Source organism: Cephus cinctus, unplaced genomic scaffold (genome assembly GCF_000341935.2).
Source record: "Cephus cinctus unplaced genomic scaffold, Ccin1 Ccin1_scaffold0682, whole genome shotgun sequence".
NCBI classification, from domain to species: Eukaryota; Metazoa; Arthropoda; class Insecta; order Hymenoptera; family Cephidae; genus Cephus; species Cephus cinctus.
In genome coordinates, this window is record NW_014333307.1 from 144,919 (window position 1) to 166,844 (window position 21,926).

Sequence of the window (21,926 nt, forward strand, 5' to 3'; positions counted from 1 at the left end):
CTGTTGGCTGCATCGGATTATGACGTGACTATAACGTACTAGCGAAATGAGCTCTTACGTGTTCCGTGGCTGGAGAACTGGCGTCGTAGTATCCTACGGGACTTTATGGGATACATGATTGGCCATTCGGTGCGCTAGACATTTGTCTACACTCCCGGCGAGGCATGAGAGACTGACGGGTAGTAACTTACGTATGTGCATAGAGTAGAGGTTACGTGTTCCTATCTACAAAGAGAATTCATTGGATCCTCAGGGTTCCTTCTTTAATTCTGTTTCATCCAAGAGTCTTGGGTTATCGTGTGCGACGTCGATTATCAGTCTGGACTTTGAGTATGGAAAGTTAGAAGAGTTTGGAAAGCTGTGACAGGGCGGCAAGTGAGGTATATAATTTTGTATTATATAATTTTACATTAACTCATAAAGAATCACATAGGTGGACTAACTTCAGGTATGTTTGGAACGAATAACCCGGTACGAGCAGTGTAACCAGATACAATGGAAGATGCTAATGGTAATCGAAGGGAACCTTCAGACATGGGAAGATAAAATTCATATTTCTTTGTGGATGCATATCAATCAATGGAAACGTAGTGGGTAGCATCCCCATAAACATAACCCATAAAACACTCGAGGAGGCAGTATGGGGAATAGATCAGAAGGATCGGTGCGTGGCCGTATGAATTTACTGCATATTGGCTTGTTTCGTTTACGCGGGCGGACCAGAGCAATAATTTTTCTCTTCTCTCACTTTCAGGGTGTCTTTATAGACACGGGAGGAGATCATCGACACGGTCCCTTTCTAAGGAACGCGATGTGCCAGGACGAATGAGAGCCTGGCGACGCTGTCAGGTTCTTGAAAACCAAGGCTTAAGGGTTGTTAGTATGTAGTCTATAGGTACCGACGACTAACTGGTCAACCCTGGTAATTGCGCGTAACCATGGAAATGCCCTGTTTGTTTGGGGTTCTTTCTTTAGGGATCGAGAGGGCTAGTATAGGGCCAGTCACTGAATGCAAAGAAGGGTTGCAAAGGGCTCGACCGGAAAGTCAAGGACGCGTTTGTTCACTCTGAGAAATTCGAGGCCGATCCCGCGGGCGAAACGCGAAGGACAGTGAAAACGTAGTATAGGCTTTGGGGTCTATCGAGTAAAATATATTTATATATATTAATAATTTAGGATACTTGAATATTTCACAGAAAACATTATAAAAATGGCAGAACGAATCTTGAGTATACGTATCTAATTAATGTATGGGTATTGTACTTACCGCTTTCTGCTACTTGCTGCGGTAGAGGGTTGTTTGTACTAAATCAACTTTTATCGAGTAGTTATCGCCACCGACTATACGGACCGACTGAGCTCTTGTATTGTTAGGTAGGCCCAGGTAGAAAATAAACTTCAAAGAATTGTCCTATTGGTTGCTTTTTTTCTCTATCGGTAAATAGTATTGGGGTTCGTCGCATGCATGATTGTCCGGTCTGTTGTGATGATAAAAAAAAAGTATGATTTTTAAAAAAATCCTGTAGGACTTTTTGGTATCGTTGCGCGACACAGGGCGAGGGCTAATTCGGTATTCGTCGTTGAAGCTCGTCGCAGGGATAAAAGGGATGGAAGGAAGGGTGGTTGCGAAGGGATGAGGAAAAAAAAGAAAGGTAGAAAAAGGAAGAAGAAGAAATTCAGGGAATGAAAGGAGAGCGAGGAAATGATATAGGGGTTAGTGAGAGAGCGAACGAGAGGGTGATATTGGGAGCGAGGTAGCAAGGGTAGTGAGCCATCCCCACTCGGTGGGCCATCCACCCCTGAAAAAAGAGTTAATATTGATCCGTTTTTTTATTTCAGTCACCCCCAGGTTTTTCACCCTCGCTATTTTTTCTTCCCCCGTTGCAGGCAGCCCAGCTACACCAGACTGCGGGAGTGCGACAAAGACAGAATTAGTGTTTCTATAGCAACTCTCTACCCTGTCCGCCTGTGAGTCCGTCGGTCCGTCAGTCCGAATCAACCCCCGTTCCCTATCTAACTGCTTCCCTTTCGCGCCCGTTGCACCGGGTTCCGTTTATGTCGAAGAAAAAAATCTTACAGCCAAGATAACGTCGAGCTACCGAATAACTTGTGGATGCACCTTTATACCATGTCAAAGCACAATTTCTCATCGTATTTTCTAAACCCCTCATTTCTTACGTGTATCGAAATATATTATATTTAATTATAATTATTATGCAATTAGTTTCATATATTTTATAATTACAGACATAATTTATCAGCGTAATTAATTGGTAATAGGGGATGGTTGGTAATCTTAAAATAATTACAATTTCTTTTTTCGACGATGTATCAGGTGGTAGGGATCTATTATATAAATATTTGATTTTCAAATTTGACAATATTTTACTGTATCCTTGGGAAGCTTTTTTTGAATATCCCATAAGGGTTGTATCACGGTATGTTTATTATATGGTTAATGGACTGTAATGTTAAGGGAGGTTAAATTCACTCGGAATCGGTATATACCGTGGTTCCATTGCAGATGATAGTGGAATACATTTTCATACAAGGGTGTTGCTCGGACTCTATGAACTTTATAAGGGTGGTATCTTTGTTATTGTGACTGGATATACATACATTTTCGAGGGTTGCTCTACACCTTTTTACAAGATATGTCCACCGGATTAAATGAATTTAAATTAAGTGACAATAAAAAAAGAAGTGGACAAAACGCGTGTCATTTTTTTAAAGCAAAATAAAAAATATTTCAAAATGGTCCATTGGAATAGGGGCAGGAAGAGAACGGTCGCTGCGCAGTGCGCAATATTCTTAGGGGTTGGCGTATCCGCGGGCAAAGTCGTTTCTCGGTAACGCAGATGCGCGTCGTGTTGCAGACGCGCAGGGGTTGCCTTAATGGAGGTGGAACCCGTGGGGTTAACAACCCCTTTGGTTGACTGTGCTCCTCGCGGTGTCACCTACAACCGCCAAAACTCACCCCTTGGTTTTGACTTCGCTTCCTTCACGTGGACTCGCTGCCACCTTAGACTTTTACGGGGTGGCCTGGATTACTTTCATACCAACCCTTAGACTTCGGGGGTGGTTCGCGCACTTCACGACTCCCACGGACTTTACGTGACTGCTTAGAAGAAGTTGCGTAGCGGCTTGTAAAACAACCGTGAGCGTCATCGACGACACGCACTTTCATCCCCATATGGTGCCACGTGTCTACCCCTATGTAAAGCGTCATATCACCGATACCTAAATCGTCAAAAATTCAATAGGCTGAATTTTAAGGGTATAAAATACTTTTAAGAAATATCAACGAGTCTATATAAATATTACCCTTATTTTCTTCATATGACTCTTTAATTGGGCGTGATAATTAGCCTCATTACCGGACACGCTCCATCCAGATGCCGTAGTCCAGGTTCTACGTTAATTATAGATTTCCTAAGTAAATCAATTTAATGCTCGGCAACTCCATTTCGCTGGGTCCTCGAAAGGATCCTAACTGGGTCCAAAGCACCTGCCGTCGAAGAAGATGCCACCAGGGACCTACTTTCCTTATTTTCATCAGTGTCGCTGTATATGTATATACACATACAGCTCGGCGCATGCGCGCAGACGCATTCCGTATTAGCGAGGGATAAGATGTCAGGAGATAAATACGTGTAATCATAAAGGCAGAAAAGCAGGTGAAAAACAGAATTGGTTGTCCTGCCACTCCTGACCTGAATAGGCATATTAAGGGTTTGGTTTTATTATAATTTACACCGCAGGATATTATAGGATTTGATCCTTCTATGGATCCTTTTATAGCTCCTGCTGCTTCCAATATTCGGGTTGTCAATTACCAATTTATCTATGGTCAAGCCGTGACGTAATCGTACAATTTTTTTTTTTTTCAACAATCTAAGGATAAATAATTTTTAAATTGACTTACCTAGTCTTTTGATGATTGGGCCTGATTGTATTCCATGTTCACGTGACACCTGTCGTCCTGCCAAAACTTATGGACGCCAATTTTTTTTCAAGGACTCGGCCTCTGCGTCCTTAGCGATTTAACCGGGTGGCTAAAGGATTCGCCATATGGTCCTTGGGATGATGGCGAGGCACGAGAATTCGTCAGGCGGCAGGAGGATTCGACTTTCGAAAGCCAACGGTGCTTCGAGGAAGGAGGCCCATTTATTTGGCGTGTGCTGTATAATTAGGACTGGAGAGCTGCCCTCTCGAAGGAGTTTATTGCTTTTTTGTCGGTGGAAAATAAGTTTCCAAAATATATTGCGGCTCCTTCTTGCGAGTCCGACTGAATTTTACTATCTTTGTCTATCCTCTGGAGTATATATATATATATTCTTGTTCTGTATACTCTACCTTTTAGTGGAAACAGCCTAATTTTCGTTTGGTTTTTCGTATTTTTCTTAATGGTTCATCCGCTATGGTTTCAAGGATATAGGACAGTTTGTATACAATTGTTATTTGGAGTTTTCTTAAAATTTTGAAAAATCCTATACGTATAGTAAAAACGCATAAGAGATATCCTTGGTAGACATCTCCATGTTACAGTACGTTCTATGGGGACTGCTACAGGGTGAGGTTTTTTTTCAGCGTTTTACCATATGTTGGAAATTGCCTGTTTCCGTAAACTAGGAAGTTCATTTAAATATAGGATCCTTTTTGGAGAATTTAACAGACGCATAAAAAGTTAAAGTGACACGACGTTTTTTCGAATGACGTAGTATTTGTACTTGAGAATAATCAAAATTTTATGCTGATATAATAATTTTTTTTTCGTACACCAATTTACTTATTTTTCATAAAAATTAGATAATGGGACTGATAGATATTTTTTAAAAATCCCTGTCTCGTTTAATATTGCGTGTAAGTGTAGGAATACGTATTAAAATTGGCATAAGTAACCCCGAAGGAACCTCCTGCTGAGTAAAAGGGACTGGTAAGGCCCAAAAGGGAAAATAAATCAAAAGCGACCGGATTTCACGTAATTTTGGGTTCCGCCAGTAGGTAAATGGTATCGCGTTTCTTAGGACAGTGTGCCAGGCTTGAGCCCAGGGTGGTGCATTGTCAATGGTAGCTCTGGCAAGGGTAGGTAACTATAAGGGCGGCAGTCATACCGCGCAACCCCCTTTTTCCTTCCCCGTCGATCTCCCTCAGGAGGGCAGTAGTCCCCCTCCATACCTCGAGGCTAGCACGCGCTTCGCTTCCTATTATAAAGAAGTTTTTTTTTACCCAAAAGATAAAAAACAAGGAACCCCCTCCCCTTTTTCGGAAAACCAAGCAAAAGGGGCCCCTTGGGACGCGTGGCGTGCACACGACGCTATTCTTCTACGGTTCGACGTCGTAACGAAAATTCATTGAGTGCAGGCATGTAGGTATCGGTGATACGAAAATCGTTTTTTTTTTTAAACTGTACTTTATCGTAATGATAATTTTTCAATGCTTTTTTTACTGAGGTAAAATTTTTTTTCTCAAGTATTCTTTCTGTAAGGCCCATTTTTCGTCTTATATTCTGAATTGTTATTGTTCCTTGTATCATCTAGTTGGAAATTATCTGTTCCGTGGCTATTAAATAATTATTGACTCTTGTCTTTGAAGTGACAAAAGTCAGAGGGGATGAAAAAATTGAAGATTCTACAAAACTGCACAATTTTTACTATTTGTCTTGGCACTTCAGGTAGTAAAACTGTTTTGGTCCAAGCCCTTCTAAATGGGACTCAGACGCCCTCGGATTCTGGGCCGCAAGCATTCCGCTTGAAGAAACGGCAAAGAAAACGGACCTTTTCTCTCTCTTTCTTTGCCGCGTGCTGCCACACGAGACTTCCTTGACATGTTGGCACAGTTCTCGACAAAAGGCCCCTAAAACGGTACGAGTAAACTCGGACGCCTGTTATACCGTTGGGTGACAAACAATGGGCAACGGGATCGATTTCAAAAATACGTACGAATTTTTGGTCGAATTTTAATAAATTACTAAAATCACTGAAAGCTAGTAAAAAAATTTATATAAAAAAATAAAAACCTATATCACCTCTAATTCAAAAATATCATCGATCCGTGCATAAAAACTACCCTGGCCTTGGTATAATAATTAAAAATATTTTCACTGAAAATAATACATTAACAATTTTTCAACACTTTCACCATCTTACCTACACTCAATAGTGTCTAATGTCCCTTTCAATTAGAATTTCGAAAATTAATTTTTTACCCCAAAAATTCTTCCGCTTAGTTCTTCGCTACTGCAGCATCTGCCACGTGCCCCCACATTACGGCATAATGTGTCACCGTGCCAGAGGGATATGGAAGTGGGGCGAGGACCCCTCTTCAACAATTCAGCAATGCCCAACCAACCACTCTGAAATCTATGTGTGGAATCCTAGATTTTGGAAACTTTCAATTCAATGGCGCAGCTGAATGCAGGTCGCGCCTGACACGAGGTTTCCTATATGTATATGTATATATGGGTTAGCCAAGGCATATATAAGAAGGGGATGAACAGGAATGATACATAAGTATGGGTAGTGGTAGGTACTGACAGTGACAGTGGTGGTGGTTTTTTGAGGGCACCCCCATGCACACAACACAAACCCCCCTACTCCTCCACCACCTCCCCTTTCTCTGTTATGCAGGACGAGTGTCCGGGATGCAAGATGCAACATCGGATGAGTCGTAGAAAATATCGACGTTTTTGTGACTGCGATGGATTTTTCCTCTTTTCTCATATTTTTTTTTCTTTTTTTGCTTCGTCTCTTCACAGACCCCGAATTTTCGGTTCTTCAGGGAATAATGGCCTATTCCCATAGTATGGATGATTTCGTAGAAATCGATCCGAGGATATTTCACCGAACGTTCGATACCACGTGTATAACGTACACGTCATACAGTGTAACGAGAAATGATACATTTTTGAAAAAAAAATTTCGTTAAAATCGTAATTACGATTTTTTTTCACATTTATAATTAAAAAAGAGGCAAGGATTAAGATATAGTCGAATAACGATTAAACAGTGAGTTTTAATAATAAAAATAGTTTGACAGACCAATCGAGTCGATGGAACATTCAATAACTGTTTCACATGAAAGTTTTGCAAAAAACCGGTAGAGTTTAAATCACAAAGATCTATCATTCAAGAATTCATTTTTTTTAGCCATCGCACTTTCTTACATCGAATTATCGTTAGCCGTTGTATTACCCAAAATCCTAAACTCCCACCCACCCACTCCCTGTTACCCATGAAAAGTTTGACAATTTTCCCAGCGATCGCGACTAATTACAATTATTAAATTACTTATAAAATGGTCTATATATATATAATATATATATATATATCGTAATTGTACGAATAAATCTCTTTATACTTCATCGTCCTCATTATCATTACCATCATCGTCGTCATATCGTCGTTATCATTCATTTATTACTTTTCTCTATTATCTATAGGAATACTATTTAAAATCAGTCTTGCGGTTGAGATATATTAGGTGTCTGGTGAGGTAGTGTTCAGTTTCACAATTAGTATACAGATTAGTTACCGCTAGAGTCGTACGTGGCGCTGACGACAGGATTCACTTTAGCGTCCCGATGTGCAAGAAAAGATTTTAAAAGGAAAAACCCCCTACGAACGAGTGTATCGTGTGAGAGAAAAAAGAATGCATAAAAAGTTGTGAAAAAAAGTCTATAAAAAGTACAAATAAAAATCCACGCCCGGTCGCAATTCCCAAAGTATGACGCGTGCCAAGTGGTAGCAGATGCGGTGTATTCGAAGACGCGCGTGCACGAAAACCTTATCACCGAAACAGTACGACATCGAGCGGCCACCCATTTTGTATCGCATTAAATTCGAGTATTAGAACGAGACTATTAATTATTAATGTATCGTCGTAATCGATCGTACCGTGTTATTTTCTTCTTCTTTTATCTTTTTAAGCTATTAGTATCATAAGGTCTGAGTTTGTACCGTGTCCTCGTTGCGTGCAGGCATTTGAACAGATGCAACATGGCAGCGCGCACGCGCATGCGCATAGGGCAGTAAGGCGTTGAATTTGTATTTTGCATTTATTTCCTCGCATCCCTTAAGTTTAACGTCTTGTTTGAATTTTTTTTCGACAAAAAACCCCATTGTAATTTTCTGATTACTTTCTTGTTTTTTTTTTCTTTAATTTATTTCTTTTCTTTACTCCACGTCAGCAGATCTTTCAGCGCGACGCGGCCATTGCATGTGCTCAAATTCAAGCGTACCGTATATATTCTATACTGTATATCCATGTATACATATATATATATATATAGAATATTACATAGTATAACGTTTATCGATTAATATTTGGATTTTGCCTGTACAAAAAAGTTATATAACTACGTTAATTACGCTATTAGTTACATAGATACAAAGAGGTATACATCGTACAGATGGCGCGCGCATGCGGCTACCCAAAGACGCCCGTGTCAATTTCAACCCATACGTCAATCGGAACAGTCCGAAATTGCCGAGTTTGAAATTAAAAAAAAATTATTACGCAAAAATTACAGCGACCATTTTTTTATACATATATATACACACGCACACATCCCATTTACATAACTTCGACACGAGACGCTTGTACACCCACATGGCTTCAACAGCTATTTGACACAAATACACATAACCAACCTTGCTCGTAAGGATGAGAAGACAACAACGATATTTTTAGTTATACGACAGTGTAACGCGTAGAACGAGCGACAATTGTCTTGAATAATCGTAATTAATAATAATAATAATTAATTGATAATTAATAATAATAATGATAGGTAGGTTCGCATGCACTGTTCATTCTCTAACCAAAATACGTCGTAATCGCGAGCGCAAAAAAAAAGCATTTTAGGTTAATCCCGAGAATTAAGTCAATTAATTAATATGCATTAAATAGGAACACAAGTTGTATGTAGTTTATCCACCCGAAACAAAGGAACTATGAGTTATTAATTATTAAGGAATCAGGTAAACCGATATTACGTGATAATATCATATACAGGGTTATTCGGTACATACGTAACGGCTGAAGTTGGTTCTGTCATAGGAATCGAAAGGATAGGCTGACAACTTCAGGTGGTGCATTTGATCTGAATAACGTTATATGTATAGTTTTTCCACGAGTAAAAGGTCCTGTCCAGGGGACACTTATACGTTGAAAGTCATAGGAAGGTGGCCCTTTGAAAGGAGCGCGTTTATTCGTGGACGGACTATAGGTATAGTCCCGTGCATATCGTCCAGCGAAAAATTTAATAAAAAAAATATCAACTGTTTGGTCATCGACGAAGAAGAAAAAGTAATCTGAATTATTGGTATCTTTTTTGAACTTTTCTCGGTTGTTTTGATTCTCTAGTTTTTATTTTGTTGCTTGAAAGAAGAAAAAAAACAACGTGCAACGAGAAAACGGAAACTGACGTGGTCCATCGTGTTTAATCCCCGGAGAATAATTTTCTTTTTCTTTCACGGACGAAATCGCAGCTGTCGAAAAAGTTTTCTCTTGTTTTACGTGATCTTGTTTTGACTTTGTTTTTCTTTGCTATATCCGTCCCGCGCGTTACTTTCGCTGCCCGTTAAGTGCGGCTTTCCTCTGGAGAATTTTGATTCAAGGATTTTTTTTATACTCTAAGTTCAGCAATAAGTGTACGCGAAAATCCCGATCGTTCAAAAAAGAAACTTATTGATTGGATCCAGCACGGACACTAACTATGGACTCGATACCTTTCCTTCTTTGTGGATATTTTGGAAATAATTTTTGGTAATTTTTTTTGTAATCACGCGTCTTTGTATGCAGTGGTTTTTCCCCTTTTTGGCATTTTGACTATTCCAGATAATCGATAGGTTAGACAGTAACCAAGGACTCTGCTTTATCGTAAGACTAACGATGCGCCTTATTCTTGCTTAGGGACGATTTAAATTAACCCAAAAATCTTTTCTACACAAGTAACTCGTTAAAATTTGCATTTGGCGATTCTTGGGATTTTGCGCATACGTGGCGCAGATTTCATAATTTCACACGTAAAGGACTCGTCGACATAAATTTCGTCAACATATGTTGGATCGCGGGAGGGAATTTATGTACATTTGTCAAGAATTTTGTGGGATTGGCTGATTTGCTGACGGGGGTGAATAGGTCAAGACCCTTGCTGCCCTCTGTCGTCCTGTTCGTAAATAGGCAATAAATATATCTATTTTTTATCGTCTACCCATACTCCACCTCCCATGAATTATTACGAGAATTCCAAAAATCTACGATAAGCATTCCATTTGCAATACAAAGAAAAGTTAAAGAAAATTTTTAAACGTATCCTAAAATTGACTTTTTTGAAAACAATATAAAAACAGACGGAAACACGTGGGCGGTTTTTGAAAATAATTTTCTAAATACAAAGAGCAACCTTTCAAAATAAATCTGTAGCAAGAGACGAGCGAAAATTGGTCGGCATGCTTTTTCAAGGCTCTGAAGCTAGCAGCCCAAAGTAACAAACTTCGTATCTGACAACTAAGTGAATTTTCAGTGTACCAACCGAGTCTTTATACAACCCACAAAAAAAAGGTCTTAAATCGATAACTATCAAACAATTTTTTTCTAATAGCTACATCGTCTTCTGTACGCAAGGATCAAAAGCAGATCATCTCCAATACGAAAAATCCTCATTGTCGTACAAGAATGTAACCTGGCTGACTTGGCATGCGCTACAGAGTATCATGTAACAGGGGATTAAGCAGGGTGGCGAGATGAAAATCTCAATCGCGCTCGATGGAGCATGATCAGAGGGTCGTCGTAAGGTATGAAAAAGCAAGCAACACCAGAAGATAGAATGTCTATGTAACGCATGATACTCGGGTAGAAAAGAAGATAGAAACCAAAATAACGTGAAGGATTTGAACTTCCCAAACAAAATTTCAAAAATTTATAAGCGTAAAAACAAAAATCACCCTTGCAGTCGAACAAGACGTGCCTAGGAAGCGAGGTGAATTTTTGAAAAATCCATAAACCCAAAAAATATTTAAAAAAAATCAGGTGTTGACTACCGAGCAATGAATGTAACCAAGAGTAAGTCCCAAATTGTCGTTTTGTTCAAATTTCTCCAGCACCTTATAAAAGGCAGCGAGGATGGTCGAAATGGCCAAGAATGTCAGAAGAGAAACGAGAGCAATTTAGAGCTGTACATTCCGAGCGATATTTGCACAAATGCAGAGAAGCGGAATAGCTTTTGTGCCCATGGACCTAGGGACCGGGTTATATTTTCAGAATGACGCGGTACCCCAGCCAGAGGATCCTGAGGACTTCGGACAGTGAATGAGTCTCCCTGAACCAGACCTGTTTGCCCTGGTCAGAATGCGTGCGGCATTCTATAGAACAATTGCTCTGGGGTGAACTCTTGGCTACTCTCTCGTGCTCTCTTGGAGAGCAGCGAGAGAGAGAGAGAGAGAGAGAGAGAGAGAGAGAGAGAGAGAGAGAGAGAGAAAGAGAAAGAGAAAGAGAGAGAGAGTTACAAATTTGCATGGCGACCTCGACATAAATCAGTTGCATTCAAATGGCGGTAACCGGGTGCGGGTGCGGATACGACAAATTGCAAATTGTACGTCACCCTAGACAGGAGAAGGACGCTCCAGATTTTTACTTTCATTTCCCATTTCCATAGCCGCCGAGACTATGGGACGTTTAAAAAAAAAGTCTCAGCGAAAAAAAAACAAAGAATCTCAGGACAAGTGTAGGAAAATTACGTAGCAGGCTATAGCGGTGGGGATAGTGTTCTGAAAAACCCGCCATAACGGACTAAATAATAATTAAAACAAAAACCAACTTGTTAGCATTGTAAATTTTCGAAAAAACATACGTACTCTTTAAATATGTACATGTATTTATAACAATTCTTTCCGAAGTTTTACAAGGTCTGGTAACAAACGCGACAAAAACGCACTGCCGCGACGAATAATATAAAATAAATAAATGCGACAATAATAATAATAATAATAATAATAATAATAATAATAATAATAATAATACAATAATATTAATAATAATAGTAGTAGTAGTATTAATAATAATAGAAGACGATAATAGTGATCGCTCCAAAACATTGAAACGATCGTCAATGCAAAAGGACGTTGAACAAGGATAGATGGGGATCACCAGAATGGGAAAGAGAGAGAGAAAAAGTAAAGAGCAGTAAATTAAGAAAATGATAAGAAAAAAAAAAGTAAAAACAAAATCGAAAAATTTAAGTGTAAAAGCGAGTACTGTTCGACGTGAAGAAGCAAAGAGAAACAAGGTGGATGCGTGTAAAAAAATCTACGAAGTTTGAAAATCCGCAAATTCCAAGCAGCGATATTTGTTTTGAATAAAAAAAAATGAATCTAGGTAATTACCTCGATAATTGCAAGAACGACAGAGGACGTTAACTAGGACTGCCGTCACTCTCCCAGCTACTTTTATACTGTCAGAGGAACTTGTATACCAGTACACATTCATTCCAAAAAATGTCTCTCCCTTAAACCTCGTCGTCGCTGTCACGGATATATCTCGAAAAAACCGAAACACACTACAACGACTAACTATAAGTTCCTTCGAGAGCGACTATTATAAATATATGTATATGTATATATGTACAGAGGATGAGAGTCTACCTAAAAATCTAGTGAGAGGATATTGAACCATTTAGAATACATATATCCCCATGCTCGTATGTATTCTATATTTAAATATATATATATATATATATATATATATATATATATATATATATTACTTTTAATATTAAATATACGAAACGTATCCCTGATTTCGTGATTCTTTGTCACCTGTCTTAAGTTACGCAAGCACACCTCCATTTTGCTTTTTTGCATTCAAGAAAATAATAGTTAGCCCCTCTTCCTCTCTCTTTCTCTTTCCCGTATGCTGTTCCGCAGCAGCTGATTAACCGATGTATTCTATACTGTATGTTTAATATATATATATATACTATATATAAAGTTTCTTAACAGTAGTGACTGTGAACCGGTGTGTGGAGTGATTAATTAGTGAGCTGCGAGGTGGGCCCGTAGGAGGAATGGGCCTTATTATTATAATTACTACTACTATTATGTAATTTTCGAGTTTACCTAGTTTTCGTTTCCTTATAAAGTGATGAGCCCACCCAGACCACCCACCCACCCATCCCATTCAGTTAACATGCACGTATGAGATTTGGCGTATTCCTCGAACGGGTCACGTAAATGTATTATCATTTAAATCTTTTTACCTAATCCTTCAATAATCTTTATCTTTGTTTATCGTTTACCAGTGTCAGAGGGTAGTTTTCTACGTAGTCGTGATCTACGTACCCCTGCGATGCCACTAGGAGGCGTGAGCGACGTTGGTCGAGGTCCCCGTAACGTGGTGCCTGTACTTGGTGTGATGCTGCTGAAGGAACAAGGAACTGGGACTGGCTTCGGATACGTCGAGCTCCTCGTCCTCCTCTTCGTGGAGAGTGTCGCTGCTGGGGCTGCGACTGAGGGGCGAGTCGCCGCTACTGTGCGAGTGGGAATGCGGCCTGTGCATCCCCGTCGACATGGAGAGGTCTTCCGGTTCCGTTTGCTCAGGTAGATCAGCCGGTATGCCCGATAGGTTCAAGGGCATCGGCATCGAGGTGCTGACCACTGGGCTAGGTAGTTCCTGATGATGAACTGGCCTCCTAACGGGCGTTATCACCTTCCTGGGTGCCACCTCAGCTGGCTCATCCATCTCCACGTCGATGTCGATGTCGATGTCTTCCTCCAGGTCGTCGCTAGCCAAGGAAGGCGCCTGGGAACGTACCGTCCCGGAGCCGCATTTGTGATGCATCAGGTGGTGCCTCCTGCGGAATCGCATCTGACAGTGTTCGCACTCGAACGGCTTCTCACCCTTGTGTATCAGCAGATGAGCCTTCAGCTGATTCGAATCGCTGAACTTGGCGGAGCAGAGCTCACAGGCGTATGGACGTTCTCCGGTATGCACACGCAGATGACGACGAAGATTTGCGACCTGGACGAACTGCCTGTCGCAATGGCTGCAATGATAAGGCTTCTCACCAGTGTGAAGCCTCATGTGAGTCTTGAGATGATGGTCCCGGGTGAATCTGTAGAAGCGACACAAGAAAAGTTCCAATACGTTGATTAGCATTATTTTTCTATACCCAAATTTTCGTTATTAACCTGATCATCGTACTCATTTTTAGGTCATGTTCAATGCATCGAGAAGTCAATGAAAAATAATCCTGAACATGCTCACCTCTTGTGACACTCCGGACACTCGAAGGGCTTCTCTCCCGTATGGGTACGCTCGTGATTCTGTAGGACGTGTTTGTACCCAAAAGACCTGGAGCAGACGCCGCAGGTGAAGACCTTGTCTCGGGCGTCCTTACCAGCCTCAGGACTGACCGAGGTCGGCGGACTCAGCGGTGCCGGACCCTCGACGCTGCTCTGATGGGTGCTCTCAATTTTACTTCTGGTAGCTCTTCTCTTGGTAGCCTGACCCTTCTTCGTGACCCTGTCGCCGCTGCTGCTCACCACGTTGTTATTATTGTTGTTGTTGTTGTTATGACTGCTACTGCTGCGTCGCGACGTGGACTTGCTGCTCAAAGCCGGCGACACGGGTCCAGGGGAGTGATGAAGTGGCGACGGGGGCGAAGAAGCCGCGGGTGGCGCCCAGCCTCCGAAGAGGGTCTGATGATGTCGATAAAGACTCGGACTTGCCGCCAGGGTAGCATGTAGCGACACTGGTATTCCTGCAGCCATTAGTGCTGCCGTGCGACTCGCGGCCAGCAATTGCTGAGGCGTTAACATTGATAAGCCTGCGGCTGCTGCGCCCATCCCGGAGAACATTGCTGAGGAGGTGTTGTTATTCAACGGCGGCGACAGGGGCTGCTTTTCGGCGTCCTGCTTCATCTCGAGATGTTGCGAAGCTAATATTCCTACATGGACAAAACAAATGAAAAAAAAATATAATGGAATTTTAATACATATCGCTATCATCCGTTCAGCTGGATATGAAGGATCAATATACATTCGAACTGATCGATTATTTACGAACTGCCCTAGGATCCCTTCTGATTCAATTAATAATTCCTAATCTCTCAATGTGAATTTGATGATTTACTTAATTTTGAAAAAAATTTTCTAATCATTCAAAAAGTGACACATCATCGTATACGTAATAAGGAATGTAAGGGCGTACACGTACGTGGAATGTATGTAGGGAAGTGAAAGTGAAAGTAAAATAAGGACATGTTACAAGAAGTAAATTTCTCTCTCTTCCTCTTTTACTTCTATTATCCCACCTAGTTCCTCCCATACCAAGCTTATTCAGCCAAGTCCCTACCCATAAAGGTCGTATGCTCGTACGATCTCCCCTGCCTCCTCGGCATCCCCTCCTGCCACTCTAACACGCGTCACAACACGTCCCTCACACGTGAGGCTAACTTGGCCCTCCATTCACCCTCACGATCGTATACGCAACGTTTCCTCCTCCGTTCATTCAGCTCGACTACCCTCCAGCAGGCTCCACTCCATCCCACGCGCCGCCACCACGCGGCGCCATTTTTACTCGGCACTGTATAGAGGCCAACGACTCTCCTCTTCGCTGTATATATATATATTGTGTACCATGCGTGCATCTTATCAGAGTCAATATAACTGAATCAACCTGTAGCTGGTGAGTCGTTGGGTACGAAGTTCACAGGATATGGAACTCGCAAGGCATGGCGAGGTCAGAGGTCATTCGGACGAAGCGATTTGTAGTCATAATGGGGTATGGGATTGAGAGTATTTTTTTAATTTAGAAATGTACTTAACTTTTGTGATTTACTTTTTTTTTTGTATTAAGGGTGACTATCTGACAAATTATTTTTGGGAAAATTACTGCCGTTAATCTTATTGGCTTAGACATCGATTGGCGGACGCTGGTATTAGAGGCTGGTGCTGCTTTGACCTTAACGAGCTGAGGTTGTACTGGGGTCGGGTTCAAATTAGCTTTTGCAGTTGATGCTAAGTGGCTTAGGCTTATTGGAATTGATTTGAATCATTGTTAATTGTAACTTTGAATATTCTCAGGGCCGTACTCACTCGCAATGGGTCCTTACGCGACGGATGACATTGCATGAAATTGATAACAGATAAGGACTATTGCTTTGCGATTAGTCGAACAAATTTGAGGAATTTTTCCTGGTACCGCACAGAGATAAGATGTGGACAAAGCGATACCACTTGTACCGTGTGCGCGGTATGGATGTCCTAAGACGACTTTGACTTCGATACTGACGTCGGGACGCCCCACGTCGACTTGGATGGTCGCGAGTGAAAAGCTTTTCCGAAAATTGAGTACGTATCGAGGGGCGATATTTCGAAGGGTAGTGTACGAGAATGACGTCACGGTCTGAGAAGGGGCGAAAACACCCTTAAATTCTCTACAAGGGCTTTTACAAGATTGAGAGAGACTCAAGGGGTAAGGAGGGTGTGTTGACCAAAAGTTCTTTTAACGTAGGGGATGATCTTTGGATTATAAAAATTTTTTAAATCCCATAAAACCGATTATACGATTGTATGCTAGACTTTTGTTATGTTTTACATTTATTGAAAAATCAAATGCGATTTTATTTTTCAACGGATGTCTAGAGCTTGAGAATAAGTGTGGTACGACTGTGCCCGTAGTTTAAGGGTGCTTTAGTAGTGGACTGCCATTTCGTATATCCTAGCGACAGTTTTTTGTTTTTCCTTGAAAATAGAGGCGAGTCAAGCGGCCATGTTCAACCGGCACGTACTAATTAATAGGTCGTTAAGATGGGGTTGTAATGAGCCTCGTTGAATCAATAAGGGTGCGTTGGACTCCCATAGTACTCCACCCTCAGGATCCCACGGCGTCGAACAATTTTCCTTCGTGGGCTACAATCGTTGTTTCCCGGCAACACGCTGCGGACCGCCTTCCGCCCTTGCATCCCTTTCCTAATTGGTCGCAAACTCCCCCCCGACATTTTCACTTCGAATTTTCTCTCACAAGCGGGGCTTGTCTTTTTACTTTGCCCTCTCTATGTATAGCCTATAGAAAATACGGAGAAAGTATTATTGGAATACTTAGAGAGACGGAGTTACGGCCATTTGCGTAATACTATAAAAATATGTTATGCATCACGTATAGGTAATGTTGCTGAGCCGATTAAACTTTTGATCTCGACGATAACTTTTTTCACCGGTGTTCAGGAACATTCGGGAAGAAATTCTAGAGCGTATTTTATTTTTAGTCTCTGACATAAATTTTGGAGAGACAAAAATGTTTGAGAGAAATTACTATAGATTGTACGAAGATTAAGAAACGTTCAGAGCGTTGAAGTTCTTCAGTTTTGAAGCCAGTCGGGACGGTTTGGATTTCGCGCGCGATTCTACGAATGTTTACAAAACACTCGAGCTTACCCGACGTGTCTGAACGTCGAGGACAGAGAGGACATTCGTCCCATTTATCGTTCCTCGCAGTTTCTCTTTTCTTTTTCTCTCTTCATCTTACTTAAATTCATGGGAACACATATTTTCGAAATCTCGAAGAAAACTTGGTGCAAAAAACGGTGGCAAAAAAAGCGGGCGCCTCCTAAAATCCGGAAACCCACACAGATTCGCAACGGGACCTTCCTCGTTCGTAGAGCGTTAGATCTTACGGATGCAACACCCAGAAAAGTGGACACGGCAGAGAGAGAGAGAGAGAGAGAGAAAAGGGCACAAGCAGAATACGAGTAGAAAAACATAGCGAACAGAAGGAGAGGACTTTGAATTTAAAAAATAAATTGCCATATTAGTTTTCAAACTCACCTGCGTTAATCTGTGCCTCCTGTAGATAAGAAAGTGCCATTCTACGATCCGTCTTGACGATTTTCACTTTGACACTCCATCCACTACGCTGGCACACGAAATATTACCGCACTCAAAGAAGCAGGATTTCAAAAAACAAAATAAATAAAACTAAAGGGAAAACGTCGAGAACGCCACTTGCACAGTATACAAACATAGGTATACCATTAAACAATGTACCATAACAGTACGTTTTAGGTGAAAAATAAAAAATGTCTCAAATCACACAGGTATCCTATTCGTATGCACGATATCGAACTGAGAGGTCGATATGAGACAAATTAACTGATCGATACGAAGGAAAGTCAGTCCAATTTGTGTCTTGATAATTATTACGTGAAGACAGAGTCCTGGTCGCGTAGCGACAACGATGACAATTTGAATCGCAGCGCGTCGACTGGTACTTTGACGGTTATTATTTTTTCTCAACGGATCTTCTTTTTTTCCACGAGGGAGTCTTGCCGTCACGTGAACTAACTCTAGGATTGCGAGTACAGGGTGGGAGAAAACTACGACGTGGACGACGGAGACGACGTGTGACGGCGCTCGATGACGGAGGACTATGACTATGAGGACTGTCGGGAATAACGGCAACGACTACGATGTTACTCTGGGCTGACCTAACCCAATACTAACTGACAGCGGAGTTGCGCTCACTGTAGTCAAACATCCCCCACCCTTCTATTTTACCCTCTCCAGGCAACCGTTCCCCACCACTTTTCATCCCTAAACTCGCACCCTTGGCTGCGCGAGTCGAACGGCAGTGCACCCTTAACTGAAAGAGAGAGAGAGAGAGGAAACGAAAGGAGATTGATGGAGAGGGAGAGTATAAGAGAGAGAGAGAGGAGAGAGAGAGAGAGAGAGAGAGAGAGAGAGAGAGAAAGAGAGAGAGAGACAGAGAGAGAGAGGGTTCTTAAGAGTAAGAGTGACCAGTAGAGAGAGGGTCTTAGATGGTTTCCGGAGAGTCGGAGTGAAAGCATCGTAGAGAGGTTTGCTAAAAGAGAGAGGGAGAGAGAAAGAGAGAGAGAGTAAGTTTGACCAGAAGTGAGAGTGAGAGTAAAGGAGTGGCGGTGGGTACATGGGTACGTGGCAGTGGGGGTGAACCTGCGACCGTGATCTCTAAGGGTGGGACATAGGATGAGAGACAGAGAGAGTATATTTTACCTTACTAAGAGAGAATAAGGGCGCTGAACGTGAAACTACCACGAAAGGGAAACCTGCGGCAGTTTTGCCACACACATAGAAATTCTATCTTTCTTGTTTTTTGGTCAGAGATAGAGAGTGGGACTGAGTGAGGAAGACCAGGAAGAATACTTTGGGGATGAGACTGGATGCACGTAATATTCGACGATGCCAAAAGTGGACGTGCATTGCCCTTGCTTTCACTACACTATTTTGAGGGTAGAATCATATAGATGAAATTAGTCGCGGAAAGGTACTTTAATCATGCAAATAAAGTTTCTGTAATTTTTGTAAAAAGATTAAATGCCAGCAGATAGATTTAAAAATTACGAAATACCTACCTGCATGGAAATAAACGTTTGAATCGTAATGGCAATGTTCTTATACCTTTAATTAAATATGTAATTATATATATATTAACAGAAGTGAATTTCCTGACTTTACGTTGGGATTAAGCGAGGCACTTTTATACACCAAAAGATATATTCCCCTCAGACGTTTTCATTCAATTTTTACGACTCGGTTCCTCGCTGCCGTATTCCACTGCGACGGTGAAATCATTAACGGAAATTAGAGGGCTAAAAGTCCCGAATCATGAAGATGACCGTTTAAATGGGCCACGTCCTCGCGTTTTTCGTTCTTTAATAATGATGTGACGCTTCCCCCGGGTGAGCATGAAATTTTCGTATATTATCACGCGACCGCTATGCGCATGCGCGTCAGTATCCATTATGGCGCCGAGATGCCACATTATACGGGCTGTTAATTGACGGTTAATAAGAGGAACGAAAAACTTTGGATTGGATGAGATTATTGTTATTACAAGGTATCACCGACTCCCGTTATTATCCTCTCGTGATTATATGCGCATATTCTAGTGCTTCTGCCATGTAGTATAAGTCTTCACGTAAACGTCGACAACTACGTTTGCCGGGTCAGAACATTTTCGTTCTCTCGAGACTCTAACCGTCTACGATCGACAATTTTTGTATTATTTCCATCTACGTTCCTATTATTTTAATATTTCAGGAACGTCACTGTTGAAAATGATGCTACTGACAAAGGCATAACCTCTATTCGCCTATGGCACCAATGCCTGTTGTCCACGCGTGGCTTCGAGACGTCCGAGCTTCTCGTACGAGTAAGTACTTTATTCTTAAAGCTCAGTCGACACAATAACTTAAAGAAATGCAATGAATACTATGAAAACTAGAATATGCACATAAGGAAGTAAGATTGCTCGACCAATCTAACCTAATCAAACTAACCTAGCCTAATGTAACGTAACATACAAGGCGCAGCGTATAGAACAGAACTTCCACTGTTCTTCCTTCCGTGGCGGATCGCTGCATCAACCCCCCGGAACTGGGGCTGCTTTTTCAGGGTGAAACTACGGGATCCCCGTGTGCCTATATGCTGTGAATGTAGTAGTATTCGTTGAACCTCTCACCTGCCCACGGGGCGTGCGCAGCGCGTGCCGCCAAAAACTCACAAAACCTCGATAAAAAAATGTTCTGTTCTCTATGGCAATGGTAGTGGAAGAGCACACGGCCACGTATGAATATATATATATATATATATACACACCACTCGAGAGATATACCCATACTACAGTGTATATAGGGGTAGTACTACACCCTGTCAGCCGCCTGTCGTCGCCACAAGGAAAATAAAAAAGAGCCACGTTTCTTTTTTTCTGTTTGTTGCGCAAAATCGAAAGCTAAAATCTTTATGGGTTTAATACAGAAAAAATATTGACGTATTTTACGTTTGGCACTTACGTAAATTCGTTTTATCCTAAATTAGTAGCTTTTATCGTTAATTGCTACTGTATACTTTGATTTTGTATAATTAGCATTATTTCGTTGTCATTCCTGTAGATACTTTTTAGGGCGACGGAGAAAATACTTAGCTTTGAGGGTGGGTCAGCAGGAGTCAGGGTGTAGGGATATTTCGTGTTTGAGAGTACTTTTTTTTAATTATCAATGTCTTTCGCAGAATCTTCAGAAAGACTTTTTCTTCCTCCGATTTTCCACCCCAACGTTTACGGCTGTGTTCTTTATTACTAACGAGTCTCGAGATTGTTAATTAAGCGTTTGCAAATTAAGACTCGCGTAATTACGATTAAGATTTGGTAATGGTTGGTTGAAAACTCGTCTAAAGACTCTTTCTCCTTTTACGAAGATACCCGAGAGAAACCGAAGACAATTTTCATACACGATGCTCGTTGCATGATTCACGTTTTTCAGTATGACGATTTCGGGATATTTCCCGCTAAGGTACTTCGCCTAAAGTACCTACCCCTACGTAGGGTGATTATAAGGAATCTGGATATAACGTTTTTGTACGGGAGTAATAGTAAGAAATAGAAAAAAAGGGGGGAAGGTGGAGAAGACGAAAAAGATAAAGGAAAAAGTATCCCTTAACAATGACTAGATTATTACCAATCATTACGACGCTTAACCCTTGGCGGCTACGATGTAAAAGCGTGAATTTCTACCTGGCAGAGAAACCCATTGTGAACGGGGTGGTTAACCCTTTGCTATACGTACCTGCCTACCGTGCTTCAATACCTATAGTGCATCGCTTAGGGTTAAACGCAAGGTTGATGCTCGTGTCGAATTTCATAGAGATTCAAAGGTGAATTTTTACGGAGGTGGTTATTTTAATTAAATTTGACGCACCCTGTATTTTGAATGAATTTGAAAATATTTTTAAAAAATGTTAAGCAACTCTTATTTCACACCGTCTTAGCTACTCGTTACGAGGATACTGAATTTCGTAGCGTAAGATTTCTCTTTTTGTCAAGCACTCCTGTTTCTTAGGGGCTGGAGTGAAAGCAGATAATTTTCGGTCTTGCCATAAGGTGGAATGTCT

General features: G+C 41.3%; 1 protein-coding gene across 1 annotated transcript; it reads right to left on the reverse strand.

Annotated features, from left to right (window-relative positions):
• Positions 1–13,196: 13,196 nt before the first annotated feature.
• On the reverse strand, positions 13,197–18,476 carry LOC107269651 (protein krueppel). Its single transcript, XM_015743761.1, has 3 exons — positions 17,829–18,476; positions 14,266–14,947; positions 13,197–14,113 (listed from the first exon to the last, which is right to left on the reverse strand). Exons 1-3 carry the CDS (start codon positions 17,866–17,868, stop codon positions 13,354–13,356), a joined length of 1,482 nt encoding a protein of 493 aa, XP_015599247.1. The 5' UTR covers positions 17,869–18,476; the 3' UTR covers positions 13,197–13,353.
• Between the last annotated feature and the right edge of the window lie 3,450 nt (positions 18,477–21,926).